This window comes from Petaurus breviceps, unplaced genomic scaffold (assembly GCF_028583685.1).
Source record: "Petaurus breviceps papuanus isolate PSGF00001 unplaced genomic scaffold, PetGlider_PUasm1.0 400, whole genome shotgun sequence".
Lineage (NCBI taxonomy): Eukaryota > Metazoa > Chordata > Mammalia > Diprotodontia > Petauridae > Petaurus > Petaurus breviceps.
Window position 1 is genome coordinate 6,135,462 of NW_027186316.1, and position 27,512 is coordinate 6,162,973.

At 42.1% G+C, this 27,512-nt stretch overlaps 1 protein-coding gene across 1 annotated transcript in view; it reads right to left on the reverse strand.

The window, feature by feature from the left end:
• DNAAF6 (dynein axonemal assembly factor 6) overlaps positions 1-27,512 on the reverse strand; it is a 70,691-nt gene that overhangs the window by 10,263 nt on the left and 32,916 nt on the right. Inside the window, exon 5 of the mRNA XM_069100447.1 lies at positions 17,329-17,425. Coding sequence (XP_068956548.1) covers positions 17,329-17,425 — 97 coding nt within the window. The remainder of the gene's footprint in view (positions 1-17,328; positions 17,426-27,512) is intronic.

Sequence of the window (27,512 nt, forward strand, 5' to 3'; positions counted from 1 at the left end):
GGTGGATGGTTGTGGTCCATGAATGTGAAATCATAAACATGAAGAATACAGAGTGAAGAAGGCAGAACCAGAAAATGATATACATAATAACTACAACCGCGTAAATGGAAAAGATGGCAACAATAATTGAAACTGAATCTGAGAAATTAGAATGACCAAACTTGGCCCCAAAGAAGAGATAGAAGACATTTGCCCCCTCTTTCCCTCCCTCCTTTGCAGAGGTAAAGGCCTATGCGTATGCAATACTATACATAATGTCAAACTTTTTCAAAGTGCTGGTTAGTCTCGTTGAACACTTTTTTTTCTTCTTTTTTTCTTTCTGGTTCTAAGAGATGGCTCTCTGGGAGGGAGAGGAGGAAAGAATACATTTCGAAATGTAGGTGATATAAAAATCAAAGGTATCATTAAAAATTTATTTTGCACCAAAAATCCAACTGCAATACTATTGAAAAATGACTGAAAACCAAGAACTTAGAGCTAACTAATTCTCTCCTCTGGTGTAACTGCAATTAAAAAAGTCTCCCATCTGAGGCAATTAAAGTTACAAGTTGAAAATGTTGTTTTTTTTTGGGGGGGGGGCAGAACAGGGAAGGTGGAGGAGGAAGCAAATTAACTCTGATGGGGCCACATTGTTATCTTACAAGGTAGTTCTTTCCTTAATAGAAGGTCTTAACAAAAACCACCTCTTGAAATATAATGAAGCAGGCTATTAGAGACTTACCCTTTAATATATGGAAAGTAGAGAGAGCTGCCAAATGAGCCCTATCTGATTGTACCCAGGATCTGACCAAGCCCATAACCATAAATAGCTTAATAGGATTGACCAACCAATTTAAGGGATTAAAGTTATTCTCTTTACATTAAGATGCAAACTGAATAACTTCTTTTAATAGGAGGCTGGGTGAGCCAAGGAGAACAGGCTGAAATATCAAGGGGGAAATTTCCAAGCTTTTCATCTCAACTTTCTGAATAGTTAATCCACAAAAGGAAGAATATACTAAGTCTGAGTGCATTGTGTGACCCTGAGTCTGCAATTAGCCCTAGGATCTCATGCTCGCCACAGGCCTAAGGCAGGAAGCCCTGCAGATACTAACTGTGGCTCTTCTCCAAGGCCAAAGGGAAAGGGGCCAAGTGAAGCTGGGGAGGTGAAAGGAGTGATAGAGCTGGGTCACCACTTATAGGACTGAAGTCGACCGGAAATGATCCCAGTCAGACAAAGGAGGAAAGAAGACAGCCAAGATCCAGGTGTAAAGCCATACAGGGTCAATATGCTGGGAGAATCACAAAGCAAATGGGGATAGATATATGACCCATGTCGATAAGGGTCAGACAGCTGGGGGAGTCAACTGGGAAAAGACAAGGGCAGAGTCCAAAGCTGGCTTGGGCACACAGCCTAGAAGTCCTGGAGCAACAAAGATCTAGCACCAGAAATGTCTACAGAGATTATTTGATCCAAACCCCTCAATTTACAGAATTTAAAAAAAAGCCTGAGGCTTAGAGAGTTTTAGCAACTTGTTCAAGGTCACAAATACTAGGTCAAAGTCAAGTGGGGACTGGAAGCCAGTTCTCCCAATTCTCAGTTCAGTTCTTGTTCCACCATATTATGCTCCTCTATTTTTATATTTTGTTATCATAATTGATCGGTGTGGGTACTCTGTCAGTAGAGCTCAAAGCCCTTCCCTGATGTCTCATCCCAGACAAATCTTGCCAAGGTCGCTCTCTGAGTCCTCCATAGAACATCTGTCCAATGCACCAGAGGCCTTCTTCTGGGCCTTTTAATATTTTGGGGTTCCCAGTGAATCTCTTCAAATGTGAAAAAGAATCATAAAATGGACAACAGTGATTGTGGCGGTAGACACAGTGGTTTAGGGCAGTCTTTATGTTTAAAAGCAAGTTTTTAATGGAGTTGATTTCTATCAGGTCAAATGAGAAATTTACCAATTATTTTTTCTTAATAACATAAAAGAAGTCAAGGGCAGCTAGGTGGCGCTGCAGTGAATAGAGCACGGGCCCTGGAGTGAGGAGGACCTGAGTTTAAATCTGTCCTCAGACACTGAATACTTTCTAGATGTGTGACCTTGGGCAAGTCACTTAACCCCAACTGCCCTGCCTTTCCCCCTCCAAGAAGACAAAAAAAAAAGTCATATAGGAAAGGGGACAAGCATTTAAACGGCCATCTTCCAAACTGGTCAATCAAGTGTCCTAGTCCATATTCTAAGAAAAATTCAAATTTTCATCTGTAAGTAACAGTTTATAAAAGGTGTACTGGAATGGGCATGCCACTCAACTCTGGAATCATACTCCTCATTACATTCAGTAGAGGGATAATATTCATCAAATGCATTTTGTACCCACTGACTCAGTTGCTGCTGTGTGTCCTTTGATCTCAAAGACGACCATGACATCAGGAAGGTGATGCCATGACTTGCAAGTGAATTGCATTAGGAATCATAAATCAAATAATAATGTATTTAATCAGAATTGGAATTTCATAGTTCATTTGTGTCCAATTTTCTGTGACCCCATTTGGGGTTTTCTCAGCCATGGTACTGGAGTGGTTTGCCATTTCCTTCTCCAGGTCATTTGACAGATGAGGAAACTGAGGCAAACGGGGTGAAGTGACTTGCCCAGGGTCACACAGCCAGTCAGTGTCTGAGGCCAGATTTGAACTCAGGAAGAAGAGTCTTCCTGACTCCAGCCCAGTGCTCTATCCACTGTGCCACATAGCTGAATCAGACAGCAAAGTAAATAACCAAGGAAAATTAAGCATTGAGGTCATTCTCAGTCCCCCAATATTTAAATTAGGTACAGTTTCCATTAGATTTGTGTGTCTCTAGGAAAGGGAACACAGCCCTAAAGCTTCAGTCAAGCACAACTTTCCCATGAAGACTTTCCCTACTCTACCCAACTTCTGGTGGCATCCTTTAAACCTCCTGTATTTCTTTTGGACAAACCTGTATGTATATAACAGCCCCTAGAATGTAAGCTCCTTGAGGGCAAGGATTGTTTTGTTTTTCTCCTTAAAGTCCCAGAGTCTGGCATAGAGCCCATCATGTAGCAGGCCTGAAATACAGGCTTGTTCATTGCCTGTTCAGTCCCTGGAAAAGTCCTTCTCCAAGGTTGGGGAATTATGGCCTCCGTGCCATCCGCCTTGTGTCAAGGTTGACAAAAGCCTTTGCCCTGAACCTGTGGGGCTTCACCTCCCAAGCTGCTTGGCTCAATCAGCTCCCTAGGCTCTGCTGTTTCTCAGTTCTACCCTGTGCCCTCTCCTGGGGCTAAGTTCCCCTGCTATAACCATCATTAGATGAAAGAGCTTCCACTGCTTCTCTAGGATCATCCATTGTTCTTGTGGATTCTTAACTGCCATCCACTGAGGCTCACCTGCCTTTTGCCTTGCCACTGCCACTCCTGCTCCCCCTACCCCTGCTGCCCCTGCTGATGCTGCCCCCTACCCCTACCCCTGTCAATTCTCCTGCTGCTGTTACCCCAGCCCCTGCTGCTGCTGCTGCCATTGTCCCTGCTGATGCACCTGCTGTAGGTTCAGGGTCCTATGCCCACTCTTTAGGGTGACACTTCTCAGACCCCAAGTCTCAGACTGCTCAGCACGTGTCCCTTCTTCTCCCCATCAACCCTCTCCATCAGACTGAGCTCCTGGGGAGCAGGGCCTGCTTTCTTTTTCTATGTGTATAGGCAGCTGCTTAGCAAGGGGCTTTGTGTACAGTAATCCCTTCATTCATTCCTTCATTAAATACATCCTCAGCTTCTTTGTTAAACATCACCCTTCTCTTCCTGACTCCTCCAGTCTACAGTCCAAAATCAGGCAGTCCTTTTACCTCTTTTACCTCAGGCTAAAGGTAGAGCATCTCTCCACTCCCACAAGGTCCAGTCTTCCTATTGGGTTTGACAGGAATTGGGGATAAAAACAAATGCCTTTTCATTTGCTCTAAGAAGCCTCCAAAAAACCTAGAAAACAATGGAGGAGAAAAGTGGAGGTGGCAGCCACTGGGGTCGTCATTCCTGCTACCAGGACAAAGGCCCAGGTTTCCCTTTCACTACAATAAGTTACAAAACACTTTTTTTTTGGCTTTTTGGAGGGGGGAAGGTAGGGCAGTTGGGGTTAAGTGGCTTGCCCAAGGTCACTGGGATAGTTTTGTGTTAAGTACAAAATACTTTTATGTTATCCATTCTCATTTGATAATCCTTCTGATAGCTCTAGGAAGTATGTAAGGCAGTTAGCTCCATTTTACAGATGAGGAAACTGAGTCAAGGACTAATAAGCTAGTAAGGATCAGAACGTGAACCAAAGTCCAAAGTGACTGCTGTATAAATGTGAGTTCATATTCCTACATATTGTTGTTGGTGTTATCGCTCTCCCCCAAGCTCACAGTTCTGAGTTTGGAAGGGAACCTCTCAGAGGGCTTCCTCCCTGGAGGTACCTTCAAGCACTGTCATTCCAGGTTTCCATGTATCTCTTGTTTGCACAGTGTAACACTCACAGCTGGTTCCGGTGGATAGCTTTGGAAAGGGGAAAACTGGGAACCTCAGGGAAACACAGCAGTGTTTCTATAATGATAAATATTTATAACATCAATTAGCTAATTCACTCAACCAGAAATAGAGAAACCACATAATGACAAAGTAAAGAAAAAACCTTTTAAATACCCAAAAGTATAGCTCTTAGCTTGCCTGTGAGAACTGTGCCTTAGTGCTCTCCCAGACTATTCTTAGCTATTGGGAGCTGTTTTGTTGTTAAAATAACCAGATTAATCACAGAATCCAAATCACAGAATTTCAAAAGTGGAAGTAACCTCAGAGGTCATCTAACTCAAGCCATGCTCCAGAAAGAATGACTCCACACAACTGGCTGACAAATGGCCGGCCAAACTTTGCCTGAAGTTGGCCAGTGAAGCTCCCCTCCAACCTCCAAAAAAATGGGACTATCCCATTTGGGGAGAGCTCCAGTACTCAGGCCTAAATGGGCTCCTTTGAAGCTTCTATCCCTTGCTCCTCATTTTGCTCTCTGGGGCCAAAGGAAAACAAGCCCAACCCCTCTTTTTTGTTTGTTTGTTTTGCTTTTTGGAGGGCAATTGGGGTTAAGTGACTTGCCCAAAGTCACATGTCTAGTAAGTGTGTCAAGCGTCTAAGGCCAGATTTGAGCTCAGGTCCTCTGGATTCCAGGGCCTGTGCTCTTCACTGTGCCACTTAGCTGTCCCCCAATCCCTCTTCCACAAGAGTTGTCCAAATACTTCTCATGGGATTTGAGTCATTTGTCCTTCATTTCCAATAGGATTTAGTACTGGAAGAGACCTTAGAAGCCATTGAGTCTAACCCCATCATTTTACAGATGAGGAAAGTGAAGCTCAGTGAGGTTAGATGATTTGGCCAAACTAGTAGTTGTCCAAAGCAAGATTTTAAAACCCCGGTCTCACTGGCTCAGTGTCCTCCACACTATACTAAACTGTCTCTTGTACACAGTTATCATGGACCCCTGGAGCCTTCTCCTCTCTAGGCTAAACGTCTCCAGTTCTTTTGGCAAATCCTCCTCATGGGGAATAGACTTAGGACACTTCATATTTTGTTTGCTCACCTAGGAATGATCTGGAGCTTAGTGATGTCCTTCCTAAAACATGGTGACCAGCACTGAACAAATACTCCAACTATGGTCCATCCGATCAAAGCAGAATAGAGAGGAATTACTCCTTTCTTATTGCTGAAAGCTATGCCTCTCTTAATGTAGCTAAGCTTGCAGTCCATTACAATGCCAAGGTTTTTTCAAGACAAACTATCTCTGCATGCCTCCTCCGCCTTGAGATATATGAAATCAATTGGTTTAAGCCAAGCATGGGACTATGCATTCAATTTCATCGGATTAGGTTTAGCCTCATATTCCAGCCTTTCAAGATCTTGCTGGATCCTGATTGTCATCTCAGGTGTTATCAACTGATCTAGCAGGGCCAGGCTTCTGATCAGGTAGGAGGTTAGAGGCTTGTATGCATGCTTGATACAGTTTGGGAGGTTGCACCTAGAACAAGGCAAGAAATTCGAATGGAAGTAGCATAAAAATAGGGCTCACATTTGTCTGAATCCCTGTACTCCATTAAGGGTGTTACCCATTTATCCAAAAGGAATAAATGTAATGAAAATCTTCCTGGCTTTCCAACGAATATTGTTTATTCCTAGACTAAGGATGTCTCTCACAGTAACTGAAAAAAAGGGAAATCGTTTGCCCAATGGCGATCTTTATGATCGTCCTCACCTCTTTCCTAGATGTTCACTAACTCTCTCCTTAGAGAAGTTTGCCAGGAATCAGAGTCAAGCTTGTTGACCTATAGATTACAGACTTTATTATCTTCTCTATTTTGAAAAGCAAGAGAAACTTCTACAATGCTGTAGGAGCTCACCCATTCTCCAGAATTTCTTGGCTATGACAGATTGTGTCTTTCAGCACCCAAGATATACTTCATCTAGACCAAAGAAATCAAATTTCATCCAGGGCAACCAGATGTTCCCCATCAGCCTGCTTTGTTCTATTATCCCCAGTCCAAAGGTCACTCTCCTTGGCAGAGGCAAATGCAGACTTGAACAGCTGGGTCTTCTCTAGGCTATCAGTCATCACTTGTCCCATCCACTCTCAGCAGCACTGGGTCCGATCCCTTATTTAATCTTCCTTATTCCCCAATATAGATTAAAAAGAAAACAAAACTTTGTGTTCCTTAGCACTCCTTGCCAACTTGTTCTGAGCTTTTTTGCTTTTTTACTCTTGACCCAATTTTTAAAAAATTTCAGTTCCAAATTCTCTCCTTTCCTCCACCAACTCTCCTACCCATAGAGAAGGTAAGAAATACAATATCCATTATACATATGAAGTCCTGACTCTGTTCTTAAAGGACTATGCCAGCCTCAGGCACTTACTGGTCAGGTGACCCTGGGCAAGTCACTTCACATCTGTCTGCCTCAGTTTCCCCATAAATGTAAAATGGGGATAATAACAGCACCTACTCACAATGTTGTTCTAAGAATAGAATGAAACAATATTGGTAAATCTTTTAGCACAGTGCCTAGTACACCATAAGCATTCTATAAATGCTTGTTTCTTCCCCTCCCCTTTAGAACTTATCCTGTTGGGGCGGCTAGGTGGTGCAGTGAGTAGACTGGCCCTGGAGTCAGGAGGACCTGAGTTCAAATCCGGCTTCAAACACTTGACACACTTTACTAGCCGTATGACCTTGGGCAAGTCACTTAACCCCAATTGCCCTGCCCTCCCCCCTCCAAAAAGCAAAAAAAAAAAAAAACTTCTCCTGTTACCTGTCCTTGGTTTCATCTTTTATATATCTTCTAAGTTGTTTTTTTTTTCCCTTCTGCCTCTTTAGACAACTCCAGTTTTTCCTCCTCATCAGAATTGTTTCCCTTTGGGGCTTCAGATTTCATTCTGAAGAGCATCCATTTCCCTGTAAAATTCTGGCCCATGGGATCCCTCCCTCTCCTTCCTCTGAACCCTTTGAAATCTGTTCCCCACCAAACTGGGGTAAATGCTTTCCTTCTCTATTAAAAACTCAAAGAGGTCATGGTCATAGCTCCCAAAGTTGGGGAACACCATTTTCTTTTTTTTTCTTTTTGGAGGGGGGGAAGGCAGGGCAGACTTGCCCAAGGTCACATGGCTAGTAAGTGTGTCAAGTGTCTGAGGTCAGATTTGAACTCAGGTCCTCCTGACTCCAGGGCAGGTGCTCTATTAGCTGCAGTGCCACCTTAGTTGACCCGGTGGACACCATTTTCACTCTAGCAGCCAGCTCTTTCTGGTCTGTGAGAAACAGATGCAGCTTGGAATTTCTCCTTGTGGGTTCCTCCATCTTCTGAAGGATGAAATTATCATTAAGGCAAGTCAAGAAAGCCTTAGTTGCTGTGTTTTTGGCAGAGAGAGAGCACGCTCCAGTGGATATGGGGATAATTGAAGCTCCCTATCTCAGCTCTGTCATGCGTCTGCTTTCAGGATCTGTTTCCTGAATTCCCCAGCTTATTACCTGCTTCTGCCAAGGGGCTCCCTTATATACTCTGATGGCAAAATCATTTCTGTTCCTCTCTCTGTTGATATTTACCTAAATGCTTCTGCCCTCTGGTTCCTCAGTTTCCTCACATATCTTCTTAATATACAATGCTATATCACTCTCCCTTTGACCAATCCTGTTTTTAAAAGGAAGTCATACCCACACAGAGCCATGTTCCAATCATATTTCTCTTCTACCAAACCACACTGCATTGGGAACTCTATTCCATTTTGCTTGTTGCTTAAATATATGGATTTTGAGGCCTGTTGCTTAAATTGCATGTTTGTATATAGATCTTGAGGCTATGGATTTTACTATTGTCTCCTTTCTTAGATTTTTACTCCTGGAAACTTCAAGGTATCTCAAAGTCTAGTATCCTTCCTTAATTGCCACTGCTCCTGATGGCGTCTAGCTTGGTAAACAAATATAGGAGGTCGTTTTCTCCTTCTCCCATTTTTTTTCAGTTTAAAACTCTTTTGATTAGATTTGCAAAAGAGTTGCCAAATAAATCCAAACCAGCCTTTGGCTGGTATACTCCATCCCAGGAGTACACCAGAAATCTCTACCCAGGAACATCTTATTTCTAAATTTTAAGTAGTGGTCACAAAACCCAAACCTCTCTCATAGACATCATTTTTTTTTTGCTTTTTGGAGGGCAATTGGGGTTAAGTGACTTGCCCAAGGTCACATGGCTAATTTTGTGTTAAGTGTCTGAGGTTGGATTTGAACTCAGGTCCTCCTGACTTCAAGGCCAGTGCTCTATTCACTGCACCACCTAGCCACCCCCAGACACCATTTTCTTAACTGGATTTCACCTCCAAAAGCAGCTTTCCTTTTCTTTGTCCCTTGCTTTCAAAACCTAGCAACAGTGATGAAAAAATGCCATGCTGCTATGGACTTCAGTTTCATGACTAAGCCCTCATGAACTTTGGTGATACATTCTAGGTTCTTCTGACAACGATGGGTATCACCAAAAGTGGGTGGTAGTTATCCACTTTTGACAAATCTTGGGAGCTTCTTCACTATCTTCCTGTCTATTAAAATGCTGAGCTACACCCATAAACATGCATTCAACTCAAGTCTTCTCATCCTGGGACATAACTGGCCATACCCAAGACTTTATGATGTCCAAGGTATCATGGAAGGTGCTCATCTAACTAACTTCTCCCACTGTATCCAAGCCATCTCCAGTCATCCTTATGTATATCTTGCCACTGGACTCAGATTGGTCAGGAGGAGACAGTGAGGCTGGTGACTCTGAACAGCCCTCTCTCACTTAAATCCAATTCACTTGCATGTCATGGAATCACCTCCCTGATGTCATAGTTCTCTTTGAGAATGAAGGACAAACAACAACTTCTGTGAGTAGTAGAGTAGGAACTGCACCACTGGGGACCCAACTGGGACTGATCAGTTGGTCAACACCAGTTCCTTCTTTCCTTCCTTTTTTCTTTCTCTTTCTTTCTTTCTTCCTTCCTTCCTTTCTTTCTTCCTTCCTTCTTTCCTTTCCTTCCTTCTTCCTTTCCTTCCCTTCCCTTCCTTCTGTTCTTGTCATACCCTTACTTGCCTGTGCTCTGCCCAAAGGAATGTGAATTTTGATCACTGAAACCTCAAAAGACATCTTGGGGTCTACAGGCTACATTTTTTACTTAAGGACCATGCCTTAAACCCCACTGAGGCTCTCTTTGACTAGCCAACAACAGGTCCCAGGCCAAGCCCCGCTTGGTCATTGCTTGGACCCTGATTGGCTCAAAGTGAATGTAAATAGCAATTGTTTCTGTTTGGGCCAGAAACCCAGAGGGTCTTCCCCTCCCAGATTGATTTTTTTTTTTGGACTAGGTAAAAGAGGCCATTCTCTGCCTCATTTCTTACCTAGCCTTAATCATTGAATAAATATTACCTCAGACAAACTGAGACCTGTTCTCAGTTTGTTCCAGTTCTCAGGCCTTGGAACAAGGCCCCTGACATAGTTCTAGACCTGATAACCAGGCTGAAGCGACCCAAGGCAGTATGAGGCAAGGAAGCAGAAGCTGTCTTATGTTATTATTTTAGTTTTATTAGTTCACTTTATTTATTTATTTATTCATTTATTTTTTAAGCGATTGGGGTTAAGTAACTTGCTCAAGGTTACACGGCCAGGTGTTTCTGGGTGGGTGCTAAGTGTCTGAGCCCGGGATTCGATCCCAGGTCATCCCAACTCTGGGGCCGGTGCTCTTACTCGCTGTGCTACCTGGCCCCCCCCCCATTAGTTCACTTTAGCTTGAAAAGGCCAAGATCCCCAATTTAGCCTGGGTGGGTTATCTCCAGTCATCTTTATCTATATCTTGCCACTGGACCCAGATGACTCCAGAGGAAAGAATGAGGCTGGTGACTCTACATAGCCCTGCCTCACTTAAATCCAATTCATTGCATGTCATGGCATCATCTCCCTGATGTCGTGGTCTTTTTCTTTTTTTTAAAGCAATTGGGGTTAAGTAACCTGCCCAAGGTTACACGGCCAGTTTTTTTGTGTGGGTGTTAAGTATCTGAGGCCGGAACTGATCCCAGGCCTCCCGACTCCAGGGCCGGCACTCTTACTCACTGAGCCACTTGGCCATGCCAATGTCATGGTCTTTTTCCAGAACGAAGGACAAGCAACAACAACCCTCAAATGAAATCACCCATTGTCCCCAGCCTCTTGAAGCCTATTCTTTCCATATTTTGAAACCAGGGGCCCTACATACCTTTGTCTGCCATTGTGAACCTTCCTGTGCCTCCATATCCAGTCTCCCATTGGATACATTGCAAATGTTCTCATCTAAGGCTTTTTGGTTTACATGTTTCCAGGGCAGCTTTGATTGACCCACCTCTGTCTGCCTCAGTTTCCTTGACTGTAAGATGAAGAAAACAAAAGTACCTACCTCCAACTGTTGTTGTGAGGATCGAAGGAGATAATATTTGTAAAGTTCTTGGTACATAGTAGGTGCTTAATAAATGCTTATGAGCATCTTTCTTGGCCCAAACCTGAACCCTAGGACCAAGCTGGCCCAGTTCAGTCACAATGTCTTCAATTTATATTCTGCTCTCTTCTCTTGTCAGTTCCCATGGGTTCAAATACCATCTCTATCCAGATGATTCCCAGATCTCGATATCTAGATCTAGTTTCTCTCCTGAGCTCTAGACTCACATCATCAACTGCCTTTCAGGCACCTTGGATTGGATGTCTCAAGGCTATGTTAAAAATAACATCAAAAGCTAAGTGAGGGGAGCAGAACCAAGAGTACACTGTACACAGTTACAGCCACATTGTGCCTTGGCTAACTTTGATAGACTGGGCTCTTCTCAGCAATGCAAGGGTCTAAGACAACTCCAAAAGGCTCATGATGGAAAGGGCTATCCACAGCCAGAGAAAGAATGACAGAGTCTGAATGCAGATTGAAGCAGACTATTTGCCCCCTCTCTTTTTTGTTTTGTTTTGTATCTTCTTTCTCATGGTTCATGCCATGGGTTATAATTCTTCTTTCCAACATGACTAATGTGAAAATATGGATGTGTATGTAGAGTTGATATCAGATTGCACGCCATCTTGGGGAGGGGGGAAAGAAGGGAGGGGGAGAAAATGTAAAATTCAAAAGCTTGTGGAACTGAATGTCGTAAACTAAAAATTAATTAATTAATTAAAAAATTTTAAGAATAATTATATCAATCCATCTTGCCCTATTAGAAAGTTAGAGAGGAGATGGGAGAGGATATAAAAAGGAGCAGATTGGGGAAGGGGTATTCAGTAGGCTCACTATTTTGGGGTGGGGGTAGGGGAAAGACAGGGAGAAAAATTTGTAACCCAAAATCTTGTGGAAATGAATGTTGAAAACGAAAAATAAATAAATAAATTGGAAAAAAAGAATAATAACATAAAAAAAACATGTCCAAAATGGAACTCATTATCTTTCCCCTCAAAATCTCCCTTCTTTTATTAGGGAACCACCATCCTCCAAGTCCCTTCTGCTATCACACTCACCCCACACATGCAATCTGTCATCAAGTTTTGCCATTTCTACCTTCACAACGGCCCTCCCATATGACCCCTTCTCTCCTCGAATGCTGCCACCACCCTGGAGCAGGCTCTCATGACCTCATGCCTGGGACTAATGTCTGCTGGTTGGTCTCCCTGTCTCCACTCAGTGATCTTTCTAAAGTGCAGGTTTGACTACATCACCCCTCTATTCAATAAAGTCCAGTGGTTTCCTGTCCCCTCCAAGATCAAATATAAAATGCTTTCTTTGGCATTTAAAGGCCTTCACAACCTGGCCTCTTCCTACTTTCTTACACTTGTGACCTAATCACATTGGCATACATTTTCCTCTGATCTTCCCAGAAAAAAGCACTTATAGAATCTAGACTTTTGTATTAATGGAATATGATGTCTTTCTGTCTCAACGACCTCAATGAACTATATCCAAGATTGTCTCTGAATGAATGATTCATCAACCTGATTTCTTAAAGGGGTCATACTGTTGTAAAGTAATAGGTTAAATGCAATTAAGTAGTTTAACTTTAATTTTGACATTTTTAAAGATATATTAGGGAAAGAGAAAGGGTGGTCCAAGGGGGAAGTGCTAGGAGGTGATAGGAGGATATCAAAGGCACAAGTAGAAGGGTTATCATTGCCTCATCTCATGAGAATGGAGCAAAAGAGAAGACAATAATGGATGATGCTGGGGATATCCAAAATGTGGAACTGGGGAGGAGAAGGGCTTTGCAATGGTTGCTGAATCCAAACTATGGATCCCTCCCACCATCTGCCTTTTTCATTCCTACTCACTTGTGATTGCTAAACAAAGCTAGAGAAAGACAACACAACTGAGCTGACTGGGTCTCTATGAATTTATGTTTTCTAATTTCAACTGGGCCCTTACTGCAGTGAGATAATCCTTTTAATCCTCCCTAATTGATTCTGTATCTTACTCCCCTCAACAACTGTTTCAAACCTCAAGCATCTCACAGGGTCCTCTGCCCCCACCCTCTCATATGAGGACCAAACCTAAAACTTCACTAAGAAAAACAGAGGTCATTCCTCTAGAGTTCCCTCTTCTCTTCTTTTCCACATCTTTGATGAAGAGGTGGACTGTTCTCTTCAAGGCCAATCCCTCTACAAGTACCCTTGATCTCATCCCCTCCTGTCTTCTCCAGCAGATTGCCCCCACAATCATTGCCCCTACCAATCTTTACTCTCTCCTTGTATATTGGCTTTTTCCCTGTTGCCTACATATACCCCCAAGTCTCATCATCCTTTAAAAGAAAACCCTCACTAGACCCTACCATCTCCTCAAACTATTGTCCTTCATTTCTCCTCCCTTTCTCAATCAAACTCCTAGAAAGCTGTCTACATGCTTCATTTCCACCTCTACTTTTCTTGTCCACTTCTTAACCTTTTACAATGTTATTGTATATTGCATGCTGTGAGCTTCAGCGTGGAACAGGAAGTGTGAGGAGAGTTGGACAAGGACCTGGAAGCTGTCTGCCTTTGAACCCAGGTGACAGTCTGGTGAATCTAGGTAGGACCTGGGACCATGGAAGGGGATCCAGGGAATCTGAGAGATAACCCTGAGTCAAGCTGAAAAAAGACTTTACTTGGATACTGTGTACTGACTGAGAAATTGTAATTTACTAGTGACCTATGGGTAGAGGGTTTGTGTGTTTTCTGATGATTAAACAGTGAATAAGTGACTGACTGAGTTAACTTAGTGTGCCCCATTAGCGGAGAACTTTGACTATTGTACTTTGTGTCCCTTAAGGATGATTGAATGATTGAGATGATTGAATGATTGATTTACTAAATGATTGTTCTTTGTTCAAAACTTTGTTACCACTGTGGTGAAAACTATGTGGCCATTTTCTGTGATAAACTTTTGTGAATGCTATATTTTGATTTTCTGTGATAAGTTGTAACATTGTGAATGCTGTACCTTGATTTATTGTGAATGTTTTGCTCTAATCTGTTATGGAATAAATAGAGTGTTCACTATACTGTGTAATCAGAACCTTAAAAACTGTTCACAGTGGCATTCTTCTGGAAAGCTGCTTGCACTTGGCTTTACAGGCTAAAAACCAGAAATCCAGGGAAACATTTAAATTGTGACTCAATGGTTCTGGAGAGCAATATGGAGCTATGGCCCAAAGTCACTAAACTGTGCACACCTTTTAACCCAGCAGTATCACTACTAGGACTATACCCCAAAGAGATCAGAGAAAGAGGAATGGGACCTATATGGACAAAAATATTTAAAGCAGCCCTTTTTGTTAAAGCAAAAAATAGAAAACTAAAGGGATGCTTTTTATGCACAAATAAGATATATACAGGATAAACTTGATATAATCTCAGAGAGGGAGATCAAGAAAGGCTTCCTGAAGGTGGGATTTTAGCTGAGACTTGAAGGAAGCCAAGGAAACAAGGAAGGGAAGAATAGGAAGGAGAGAATTCAAGGCATGGGGGAAAGCTAGAGAAAGCTAATAGAGTCAGGAAGTAGAGTTTTATGCTAGGGACAGCAAAAAGCCAATATCACTAGATTAAAGAAGTACATGGAGGTGAGGAAGGTGTAAAAAGTTTGGGAAGGCAGAAAGAAACCATGTTGTGAAGGCCTTTAAATGCCAAATGGAGGATTATATATCTAATCCTAGAGGGGACAGGAGACCACTGAACTTTACTGAGTAGGTGGGGTGACATGGTCAGACCTGCACTTCAGGAAGATCACTTTGGCAGCTGAGTGAAGGACTGGAGTGGGGAGAGACTGGAGGCAGGGAAATTCCTAACCAGCAGACTACTGCACTAGGCCCAGGCACGAGACGGTGAGGGCTAGCTCCAGGATGGTAGTAGTGTCAAAGGACAGAAGGAGGAGTATATGAAACATGTCGAAAGGGTAGAATCTACAGGGCTCAACAACAGTTTGGATGGGGTGGTGGGATGAGAGAGAGAAGGAGGAACCAAATGACACCTGGGGGTGACTGGGAGGATGGTGGTGCCCATAACAGCAATAGGAAAATGAAGAAGAGGGGAGGGTTTGAGAAGAAAGATGATGAGTCTAATTTTCAACATGGCGAGTTTCAGATGTCCAAGAGGAAGTTGGAGACATGAGACTGGAAGGCAGGAGAGAAGTTAGAGCTAGAAAAATAGATTTGAGAATCAACTGCATAGAGATGATAACTGAATCCATGGGAACTGAGAAGAGTACAAAGAGAAACAGGATATAGAGGGAGAAAAGAAGAGGAGTCAGGACAGAGCCCTGTGGGACACACACAGTTAGTGGCTATGACCTAGTTGAAGGTTATGACCTTCATACACACACACACACACACACACACACATCTGAGAAGCAATCAAGGAGAATGTTATGGGAAATGGGAAAATTGAGGAACAGGGCAATATCAGCAATAGGTACAAAGGGACTTGTGAGCAGAAGAGCATGTACAGTTAAACTAGTTCACCAAGGAGACAAGATGGTAAAGAAGGGAGAAGGAAGCCAGTGTAGAGGTGACTCAATATCTTCTTGGTCTAAGTGGGAGTTGAGGGCCTTTTCCCTTTTGTTTGAAGACCTTTGGAGAATTGCTCCCAAGGGAAATTTTGGGTAGAGGCAAAATTGCCAAATCCTGATTAGTGAAATTTTGAGTGGAGAATGCACCATAGAGTATGACTTGACCTGATCTATATAAATCCAGAGTTCTGGCACACAAGGAAAGAGTTGTGTATTGCACAGTGCTTTATTCTTGGGGCCGCTAGGTGGCGCTGCAGTGAATAGAGCACTGGCCCTGGAGTCAGGAGGACCTGAGTTTAAATCCCACCTCAGACACTTAAAACTTACTAGCTGTGTGACCTTGGGCAAGTCACTTAACCCTAATTGCCCTGCCTTGCCCCCTCCAAAAATACAAATAGACAAACAAACAAAAAAGATGCACTATTCTCCATATTACTTAGGCCACAAGGGTATAGAAAGGAAGATAGACACAAGCTTTCTGCAACGCTAATACTACATGTCAAAACTTGTAAAGGGACTTGTAATTCCAAGCATTCTCCAAACCTGACCTCCACCTGGCACTTCTTGGCTACTAGGTTGGTAGCTTGGCATTGAAGAAGCTTTCCACCTTGTTACAGTGGCCCTTCAAAGAAGTGGTGGGATGAATCCTCAGTCTTCCTTTCAGTATATAAATTTAGAGACTACACATTTTTTTAAATCTCTAAATGAAAAGAAATACACAAAGAAGGGATAAGATAACTTCAAAAAGAGAATTGTTGGTCTAGACTGTGTATCTATCATCTAATAGGAGCCATGAGTCAATCACATGGTACCAGGAAAGAGTCTAATAAGAGAAAATTGAGTCCAATTATTATTATTATTATTATTATTATTATTATTATTATCATCATCTGTCTTATCTGTCTTAATGGGACAGGAGCCATTCATGGAAAAGTGTGAGTCTGGATGTGTATGTATAAATCTTGTCTGTATACATTTTGTCTATATGCATAGGTGCATGTTTGACATAGTGGAAAGATCACGGAACTCTTCATTCTCTCAACCTGAACAAAAGATGTGAGTTTGAGTCTTGATCCCAAGACTTCATATCTTGATGGCTTATGGGAATGTCACTCTCTCTTTCTGAGCCTCAGCTTCCTTATCTTTAAAATGGGGATAATCACATTTGCATTCTTTACCTCCAGGGTGGTTGAGAAGAAAGTGCTTTGTAAACCTTAAATCTGTATAGAAATATGACTTCTTATGCCTGTATATGCTATTTCTCTTATAGACGTGTAGTCTAGATGATAGAGTGCTTTCTCAAAATCAGCAAGAGGGACAGTTCTGCTTCTGACTAACACTGACTGTGTGACTGAGCCAATCACAATCTTCATACCTCAAGCAACTTACTTTTTTTTTTCCTTTGTTAGAGGGAAGGCAGGGCAATTGGGGTTAAGTGACTTGCCCAAGGTCACACAGCTAGTAAGTGTGTCAAGTGTCTGAGGTCAGATCTGAACTCAGTTCCTCCTGACTCCAGGGCCAGTGCTCTATTCACTGCAACACCACCTAGCTACCTCTAGGCAACTTTCTAAGCCTACAAATTTCAGCATTAACTCTGATCTATGTAGGCAGAGGGAATGTCCACACCAGGAGTTCCCTATACCAATGAACTCACACAGCTGATCCAAAGGGGAAAAAAAAGTTTTTAAGCCACTTGATGGTAAGGATCGATATAAACAAGAGACACCCAGCAATTGGATTTCTTTTGGGTGCAGATCTGACATCAGTATCTAACTCACCAAGAGATCCTCACAGCAGGCTGTAGAAGGGTCCTTTCTGGTCATGCCCAGGAATACATCCTCTGCCCCCACCTGCTGTTTGAATATAATGTCATACCTGAAAGAAACAAAACAAATGATAATTGGGATCTACAAGGTAACAGCTTATAGGCACAGAGTAGAAAACCAAGACAGCCTGTGCAGGGAAACTGTATGACAAAAACAGATCTGCAGAAAGGTAACTAGGGAAGGGTTTTCCTCAAATTGGTAACAAATATCAAGGTGAGGAGAAAAAGTGTTAAATCTAGGGCTTTAGTGGACAGCACACTACTTGGAGACTGGAAGATCTGAGTTCAAATCCCACCTCAAATAATTACTAACTACAAATCATTTTCCCTCAATTTCTATCTCTGTAAAATGAAGGGGTTGGACTGAATGGCTTTCACTCTGTGACCCTAAAAGGAATAACAGACCTTTAATTGGTATATACAAAATCATTTTGGTACATCAATTTATAGGCCTAGCCTGTAGTGGCCCCTTTGACATTTAATTGGTGTTTGGGAAGTCAGCAATGTGTCTGAGCAGGGAGCTGTTTGGGTCAGGGGCAGACTGGGGGAGGAAGCCTTGTCCAAAGCACACTGCCTGTTTTTGTTTCCCCTCTTTGAGCTGTGTGTAAATGTGGCAAAACTGGAAAATAAGGGTTTGATGTTATCCTAGAAATTAATGGGCTACTGCTAATGCCATTTGGCTAAAAGAAAAGCCTGGGAAGATTGAAATCAGTGCCATTTCAAATTATTTTATCTTTCCATTCCCATATAGCAAAATACCATTTAGAAATTTAAAAGATTTTTAACTTAGTTTTCATGATAATCAACTTGGCAAACAGATGGCATTTCCTGTGTTCAAATGGATCTCAAATTAGCATGCCTGTTTTTAGTCATTTCAAATTGTAAAAGCCATAATAGTACTAAGGCAGCATTAGCAGTGGGCCATTATTATTGAAGATGTCACTCACCCTGTGCAAAAAGCATCAGGAGTTCATTATCTTTCTATTGCTTAAACAAGATAACATATATAAAAGTGCTTTGCAAACCATGAAAAGTTATGTAAATGTCATCTATTATTATTGTTATTGCTTCAGGGCCAAAAAGGAATGAAATTCAGACTACATAGATATATCACTCCTGGTTCCCCATTCCTCTACTAGTACCCCTTTGGGAAAGGAATTAAAACAAAGGATCAGGGGCAGCTAGGTGGCATAGTGGATAGAGCACCAGCCCTGGAGTCAGGAGAACCTGAGCTCTTGGTCCAGGGTCACACAGCTAGAAAATGTTTGAGGCAGGATTTGAACCAAGGTATGCTGACAAGGCAAAGAGGAGGTTGCCTCAGAGGACTAGGGAGACCCTTTCCCATACCAAAAGATATTCACCTAGCCCTCAACTCAAAGAGATGTTTGTGGTGATGGAGCTAATGATAACACTCTAGCAACCTTGACACTAAGGACTGTTCAGCCACAATAATTAATTAATAGATCAGGAAGCATTTATTAAGAGTTGATTATGTATCAGGTGCTGTATTGGGCACTGGTGAGACCAAAAAACAAACAAGTCTTTCATCTCAGGGAGCACAGAGAGACAATATGCAATGGGTACATACAAGATACACGCAGAATAGATCAAATGGTAGCCTTTGAAGGGAAGGGGCTAGCAGCTGGGAGAACCAGCATAGTTCTATTCAGGAGGAGGCACTTGAACTGAGTCTTAAAGGGATCCACAGAGTGTAAGAAGCCAGGGTTAAAAGGGAGACAATTACAGGAACGGGGGTCAGCCACTGGGAGATGGAGAATCACGTGTTAGGAAGAGGACATTATAGCTGGACCATAGAGTGTGTGGAGGGGAGTAATGTAGAAGAAGGCAGGAAAGAGAAGAAGAGGGACTTGTGGGAGCCAAGATAGTGGAGTAAGCAGTAAATTGCTGTAGCTCTCCCATATTCACCTCCAAAGAACCATAAAATAGCACCCCAGAACAAATCCTGGAACAGTGGAACTAGCAGAAAGATGAAGGTGGGAAAGATGGGGTGGAACAATTTTTTTGTCTGGGAGACTTGGGGGATCAGCAAGAAAGGTCCCATATCATTCAAGTAAAAGGAGAGAGCGTTCTAGGACTGGAAGTATCCCAGAAAGCCCCACTTCAGAAACCAGTAGGAGATCCTAAGCCCCAATTCGATGGAGCAGGCAAATGCCAACACCAGCACCCCCCCCCCCAACACACACGCATTAGCATAGCCAGGAGAACTGGCAGTCTATAACTTGGAAAAACACCACATACTTCAGTGTAGCCCCAGGTGGGCAGGCATCCTCCAGAGGTCTGACCTCCACGTGCTTTAGTGTAACCCCAGGAAAATGCAGAAAAACCCCACCTGGCCCCAGCACACGCCGGACACCACCATAAGGAACCCAGTTCAGCACCAGGTAAGCTGCCAGACCTCTACAGTCTCCAGCTGACAGCAGCTGAGGCTCCAGGGCAGAAAGTCAGTGATGAGGCCCCTGGCCTCAGCACAAGAAACCTGGTACAGTGCCCCCTGGAATCCAGCAGGAGATTTCAACTTTAAAAGCCAGGAAATAGGCAAAAAGATGAGCAAGAAGTAAAAATGAACATTGACCATAGAAAGTTATCATAGTGACAAGGAAGATCAAAACACAAACTCAGAAGAGGACAACACTGTCAATATACCTACATCCAAAACCTCAAAGGGGAATAGGAACTGGTCTCAAGCCCCAAAAGCCTTCTTGGATGACCGCAAGGATTTTAAAAGTCAAATAAGAGAGGCAGAAGAAAATTTGGGAAATGAAATGAGAGGTATGTAAGAGAAAGTCAACAGCTTGGAAAAGAAAGGACAAAACTGACTGAAGAAAACAATTCCTTAAAAAAAATGCAATTGGCCAAATGGAAAAAAAAAATCCACTGAAGGAAACAACTCATTAAAAAGTAGAATTGGTCAAATGGAAAAGGAGGTACAAATGCTAACTCAAGAAAAGAATTACTTAAAAATCAGAATTGGGCAAGTGGAAGCTAATGACTCCATAAGACATCAAGACTTTTTTTTTGCTTTTTGGAGGGGGGAAGGTAGGGCAGTTGGGGTTAAGTGACTTGCTCAAATTCACATGGCTAGTTTTTTTGTGTGTGTTAAGTGTCTGAAGCTGGATTTGAATTCAGATCTTCCTGACTCCAGGCCAGGTGCTCTATTTACTGTGCCACCTAGCTGCCCCGAAACATCAAGGATCAGTTAAATAAAATCAAAAGAATGAAAAAAATATATAAGAAAATATGAAACCACTGACCTGGAATATAGATCCATGAGAGATAATTTAAGAATGACTGGACTACCTAAAAGCCACGAACAAAAAAAAAGAGCCTGAACAGTATCTTTCAAGAAATTATCAAGGAAAAATGCCCTCATAGATTAGAACCAGAGAGCAAAATACTCACTGAAAGAATGCACCAGAAGATGGCAGAGTAAAAGCAAAAACTTGGTGTGAGCTCCCGCTCCAAACACCTCCAATACCTGTAAAATATGACTCTAAACAAATTTTAGAGCTACAAAACTCACAAAGTGACAGAGAAACAAATTGTCCAGATGGAAAAGGAATTTCAAAAACTCACTGACGAGAATAATTCCTTCAAAATTAGACTGGAGCAAATGGAAACCAACGACTTTATGAGAAATCAAGATACTCTAAAACAGATCCAAACAAATGAAAACATAGAAGGCAATGTGGAATATCTCACTGGAAAAACCACTGACCTGGAAAATAGATCCAGGAGAGATAATTTTAAAATTATTGGACTACCTGAAATTCATGATCAAAAAAAGAACCTAGAAATCATCCTTCAAGAAATTCTCAAGCAAAATTGCCCTGATATTCTACAACCAGAGGGCAAAACAGAAATTGAAAGAATTCACCAATCACCTCTTGAAAAAGATCCCCCCCAAAAAACTCCTAGGAATATTATAGCCAAATTCCAGAGTTCCCAGGTCAAGGAGAAAATATTACAAGCTGTCAGGAAGAAACAATTTGAGTACTGTGGAAACACAATCAGGATAACACAAGATCTAGCAGTTTCAACATTAAGGGGTCGAAGGGCTTGGAATATGATATTCCAGAGGTCAAAGGAGCTAGGACTAAAACCACGAATCACCTACCCAGCAAAACTGAGTATAATGCTTCAGAGGAAAATATGGTCATTCAATGAAATAGAGGATTTTCAATTATTCTTTTTTTTTTTGACGGGAGAGGGCAGGGCAATTGGGGTTAAGTGACTTGCCCAAGGTCACATGGCCAATAAGTGTTAAATGTCTGAGGCTGGATTTGAACTCAGGTCCTCCTAACTCTAGGGCTGGTGCTCTATTCACTGTGCCACCTAGCTACCCTACTTTCAAGTATTCTTGATGAAAAAATCAGAGCTGAACAGAAAATTTGACTTTCAAATACAAGAAGCAAGAGAAGCATGAACAGGTAAACAGTAAAAAGAAATCATAAGGAACTTATTAAAGTTGAACTATTTACATCCCTACATGGAAAAACAATCATTGTAACTCATGAGACTTTTCTCAGTATGAGGATAGTTGAAGGGAATATATGTGCATAAAATATATACATATATGTATATATAGGAGGGTGTATGTGTGTATAAATATATATGTGTGGGTACATATGTGTGTACATGTATACATAGAGGTTACAGGATGAGTTGAATATGAAGGGATGATATCTAAAAAATAAAATTAAGAGGTGAGAGAGGGCAGCTAGGTGATGCAGTGGATAGAGCGCCGACCCTGGAGTCAGGAGGACCTGAGTTCAAATCCAGCCTCAGACACTTAACACAAAAGACTAGCCATGTGACCTTGGGCAAGTCACTTAACCCCAACTGCCCTCCAAAAAAAAAAGATCTCAGCAATAATTTGGGGTGGCTAGGTGGCACAGTGAGGAGAGCGCCGGCCCCGGAGTCAGGAAGACCTGAGTTCGGTTCTGGCCTCAGACACTTACCACCCACACAAAAAAAAACTAGCCGTGTAACCTTGGGCTAGTTACGTAACCCCAATTGCCCTCCAAAAAAAAAAGAGGTGAGAGAGAGGAATATAATGGGAGGAGAAAGGGAGAGATAGAATAGGGTAAATTGTCTCATATAAAAGAGGCAAGAGAAAACTGTTACAATGGAGGGGAAGAGAAGGAAGGTGAAAGGGAATGGGTCAACCTTATTCTCATTGAATTTGGCTTAAGGAGGAAATAATATACACACTCAATTGGGTATCTTACCCTACAGGATAGTAGGGGGAAGGAGATAAGAGGGGGGATGATAGAAGGGAGGGTAGATTGGAGGACAGAGAAGTTAGAAACAAACACTTTTGAAAATGGACAGGGTCAAAGTAGAAAATAGAATAAGTGGAGGTGGGATAGGATGGAGGGAAATATAGTTAGTCTTTCACAATATAACCACTATGGAAACATTTTTGTGTAACTACACAAGTACAACCTATATTGAATTGCTTGTCTTCCCAGTGGGAGTGGGTGAGGAGGGAGGAAGGGAAAGAATCTGGAAATCAAAGTTTTAAAACCAAATGTTAAAAAAATTTGTTTTTTACATGCAACCAGGAAATAAGATATACAGGCAATAGGGTGTAGCACTCCATTTTGCCCTACTAGAAATTTGGGGGGGATGGGGGAGGATAGAAGAGAGAGCAGACTGGGGGAAAAGGTATTCAGTAGGCCTGCTATCTTGGGGTATGGGGTAGGGGAAAGACAGGGAGAAAATTTGTAACTCAAAATCTTGTTGAATGTTGAAAACTAAAAATAAATAAATAAAATATTAATTAAAAAAAAAAGAATGCACCAATCACCTCCTGAAAGAGATCCCAAAATGAAACCTCCAAGGAATATTTTAGCCAAATTCTGGAATTATCAGGTCAAGGAGAAAATATTGCAAGCAGCCAGAAAGAAACAATTTAAATATCATGAAACCACAGTCAGGACTACACAGGACTTAGTAGCTTCTACATTAAAGCACTGGAGGGCTTGGAATATGATATTCCAGAAGGCAAAGGAGCTTAGATCACAATCAAGAATCAACTACCCAGGGACGGCTAGGTGGTGCAGTGAATAGAGCACCAGCCCTGGAGTCAGGAGGACCTGAGTTCAAATCCGGCCTCAGATGCTTAACACAAAAACTAGCCATGTGACCTTGGGCAAGTCACTTAGCCCCAACTGCCCTCCAAAAAGCAAAAAAAAAGAAAAAACTACCCAGCAATAATGAGCACAATCTTTCAGGGGGAAAGATTGACATTCAACGAAATAGGAAACTTTCAATCATTCCTGATGAAAAACCAGAGCTGAACATAAAATTTGATCTTCAAATACAAGATTCAAGAGAAGCATAAAAAGACAAACAGGAAAGAAAAACAAACATGTTATTCAAAAAGGTTAAACTGTTTACCTCCCTACACAGAGAGATGATACTTGTAACTCTTGAGAGCCATATCTTCATTATGGAATTTAGAAGTGGCACATACATAAACAGATGGTGTGGGTATAAGTTGACTTTGGTGTGATGATACAAAAATTAAGAGGTGCAGAAATGGATTGTACTGGGAGAAGAGGAAAAGGGGAGACAGAGTAAGGTAAATGACATCACATGAAGAGGCACAAAGACCTACTGACGTAGAGGGAAAGAAAAGTCCAGGTGAAGGATGATGGGAGCTTAAACTGACTAGAGTGAATCTACTGGTTACATTAAGTGCCCAAGGAAACTTTTAGCCTGGCATAGGACTCCCCATCATTTCTGGTTCTTTCACTGATTCAGCTTGGACCACCCCCCTTTCATCTGCTCCTTTGTACCATGACTTTCCCCCGTTTATGGCTTTGATTGCTCTGGCATGGCCTGGTCCTGGTCCTTAGTTTCATCCACTTGTAGACACTGTTAATCTCCTATTCTATCCATTTATTTCTCCTTTTTTTTGCTTTTTGGAGGGGGGAAGGCAGGGCAATTGGGGTTCAGTGACTTGCCCAAGGCACATGGCAAGTGTCTGAGGCTGGATTTGAACTCACGTCCTTCTGACTCCAGGGCTGGTGCTCTATTCACTGCACCACCTAGCTGCCCCATTCTCTCCATTTCTATGCCCTACATCCATGGCTAAGGCTGCAAAGAAGGCCCTTTCCTTTTAGGTCTCTTTCTGACATGGTATCACAAAACATGTGTGACTGTGTTAGTCCTGACAAACAGGACTAACTTCTTATTTCAATATATCAAAAATTCACGATTTCATTGTTATGAGTATTCTCTCTGCCTACTGAGATCACAATTCCTCTATAACTTGGCAGATGGTATATGCTTTGGCTGAGAAAAGATGTATCACTGTGAGGCCCGACCTGGTAAGATGAGTCTCTCCAACTTAGTTAGACTGGTCTTCAAACCACAGAAATATAGTACATCATACAGTACATCCAAAGCCTTTGGAACATGAAAGGACCTGTTGGAACTTGTATTCTGCTGCTGACTACATCCTGCTGCAAGATATTTCTCTCCTGGTTCCTTCCTCTTTCCCCCCCCCAATTAATAGTATTTTATTTTTTCCAATTACATGTAAAGACAGTTTTCAAAATTCACTGTTTTTTTCGAAGGGGGAAGGCAAGGCACTTGGGGTTAAGTGACTTGCCCGAGGTCACACAGCTAGTAAGTACCTGAGGTTGGATTTGAACTCAGGTCCTCCTGACTCTAGGGCGGGTGCTCTATTCACTGTGTCACCTAGCTGCCCCTCAACATTCACTTATAATTCACTTCAAAATCTTATAAGATTTTGAATTCCAAATTTTTTTCTCCTTCTCTCTGTCTCTTCCCCCCTCTCCAAGATGGCAAGCAATCTGATATAGGCATACATATTAAATATATTTCCACATTAGTCATGTTATGAAAGAAGAATCAGAATAAAAGGGACAAAGCCATGAGAAAGGAAAAAAAGGAAAAACAGTATGCTTTGATCTGTATTCAGACTCCATAGTTCTTTCTCTGGATGTGGATAGCATTTCCATCATGAGTCTTTTGGAATTGTCTTGGATCACTGTATTTCTGAGAAGAGCTAAGTTTATCAAAGTTGGTCAGGGTGCTGACTTTTACCCTGAACTAGCGAATGTAATTTAAAAAGATTGTTGACTCCTTAAACAGCTATCTTTCCTAGTAAAGCAGATCTAAGTACCTGTACTAGCAGCCATCCTGGGTGTGCCAGTGTGGTTGCTGCTGCAGTCATATGCACAGAGATGCTAGTTGGACCCATGATGCTTACAAGGTCACTAAGAGAGAGTGTAAAAGAGACAAAGACCAAGGACAGAACCTTAGGGAACACTCACAGGGAGTTAGATGGATGATGCAGCAAATGAGACTGAGGAAGACTGGCCAGACAAGTAAGAGAGAAAACAAGAGAGTAATATACAACAAGCAAGAGAGCATTCCCTAAGATCAATAATCTTTTTTTTAAAATTACATTCACTCAGGGTAGATAGGTGGCACAGAGAACAGAGTACCCATCCTGGAGTCAGAAGGACCTGAATTCAAATCCAGCCTCAGACACTTAACATTTACTAGCTGTGTGACCTTGGGCAAATCACTTAACCCCCATTGCCCTGCCTTCCCCCACTCCAAAAAAAAAAAGCCAAAAAATTTACATTTACTAGTTCAGGGGAAAAGTCAACACCCTGAACTTCAGAGAAAACACAAGCAGAGAAATAAAGACCAACAGACAGGGCTCTGACTGCCTGAATCAACTATACACTTTACATACATCCCTGGAGGGAGAAAACCTTTACATCTGAGCAGTCAGGGAGCTCTGAACATACGGCCACTCAGAATCTCGACCAGGGAATCACAAGATCCTTCTAAGTGAGCCCCCAAAGTAAAATATCAATTCAGAATATATATACACTTCTCAGAGCCAGAAGGTATGACAACCCTTGTGACCTAGTGCCTAATTAGAAATTGGCAAAAGGTGTGAAAGCCTTCCTACGAGCAAGCCTTCCCTAAGCAAGCTTCCCTCCCTCAGTAGGCTCTGTGATTCAGGAGGTATCACAGCTGGGCACATAGGCCTATTAATGGGAGGAGATCTTATCCCGTTAACACTACAGCCTCACAAATTCATATATCCAGTTCCACATCACCAACTGTCTATTGGATATTTGCAACTAGATGTCCCATAGGCACCTCAAATTCAACATGGCTAAAACAGAATGTTTATTATCTTTCCCTCCAAACTTCCTCCTCTATTGAACTTCTTTATTTCTGTTGAGGCCACTCTTCCATGTCTCTCATCCCTCAAATCTTTTACCTCCACCTCTCTCCGTCCTCCACTCACATGGTTATCACCCTAGTTCAGGTCCTCATCGCCTGACAGCCTGGACCTACCTGGTCTCTCTGGCTCCTCCCTCCAATTCATCCTCTATACAGCTGCCAAAGTGATATTTCTAAAGCACAGGCCTGACCATGTCACTCCCCTTCTCAAGAAGTTCTGGTTGTTCGTTGCGAATATTCGTTGTTTGACATGAAAAAGAAAATTTGAATATTAAGGGAATGGACTGGTTAGGTAACAAAGGGACAAGCAACAGGCAGCACACACTCCATTGGTATTGGTTAATGTCAAGAAATCTAGAAGAAAGCCCCAATAAATCTGGGAAAAGTCTCTGTGGAGAATTGATGGAAAGTAGAGGACACGGACAAGCACCATATAGACTAAGAAACTGCCCACATTAGCAAGACCCTAGCTCCATTAGAGTATTGAATGGCTGACTTATATGGAGTTTGTGTTCTACTCACACTCCCAGATTTCTTCTGGATAAGAGGCTAAGAGCCACATCTTCTCATCTTGTCCTCATGAAGTTCTGACTTCTTGAGACCAAGTGTAAAACTTTACATTTATTCTTATTAAATTTCATCTTTTTAGATTTGGGTCAGCGGTCTAGTCTAGTCTGCAGAGCTATTTTTGGATCCTGACTTTGTCATCCAACAAGCAACCTTTGTATCAACTGTGAATTTGATAAGCACACCATCTTTGCCTTTATCCAAATGACTGATTTCATTAGAAAACAGCACAAGGCCAAGCCCAGGGAACAAGACCATTCATAGAGGCCTCTTTCCAAGTTGACATCAAATGATTTGTGACCATGG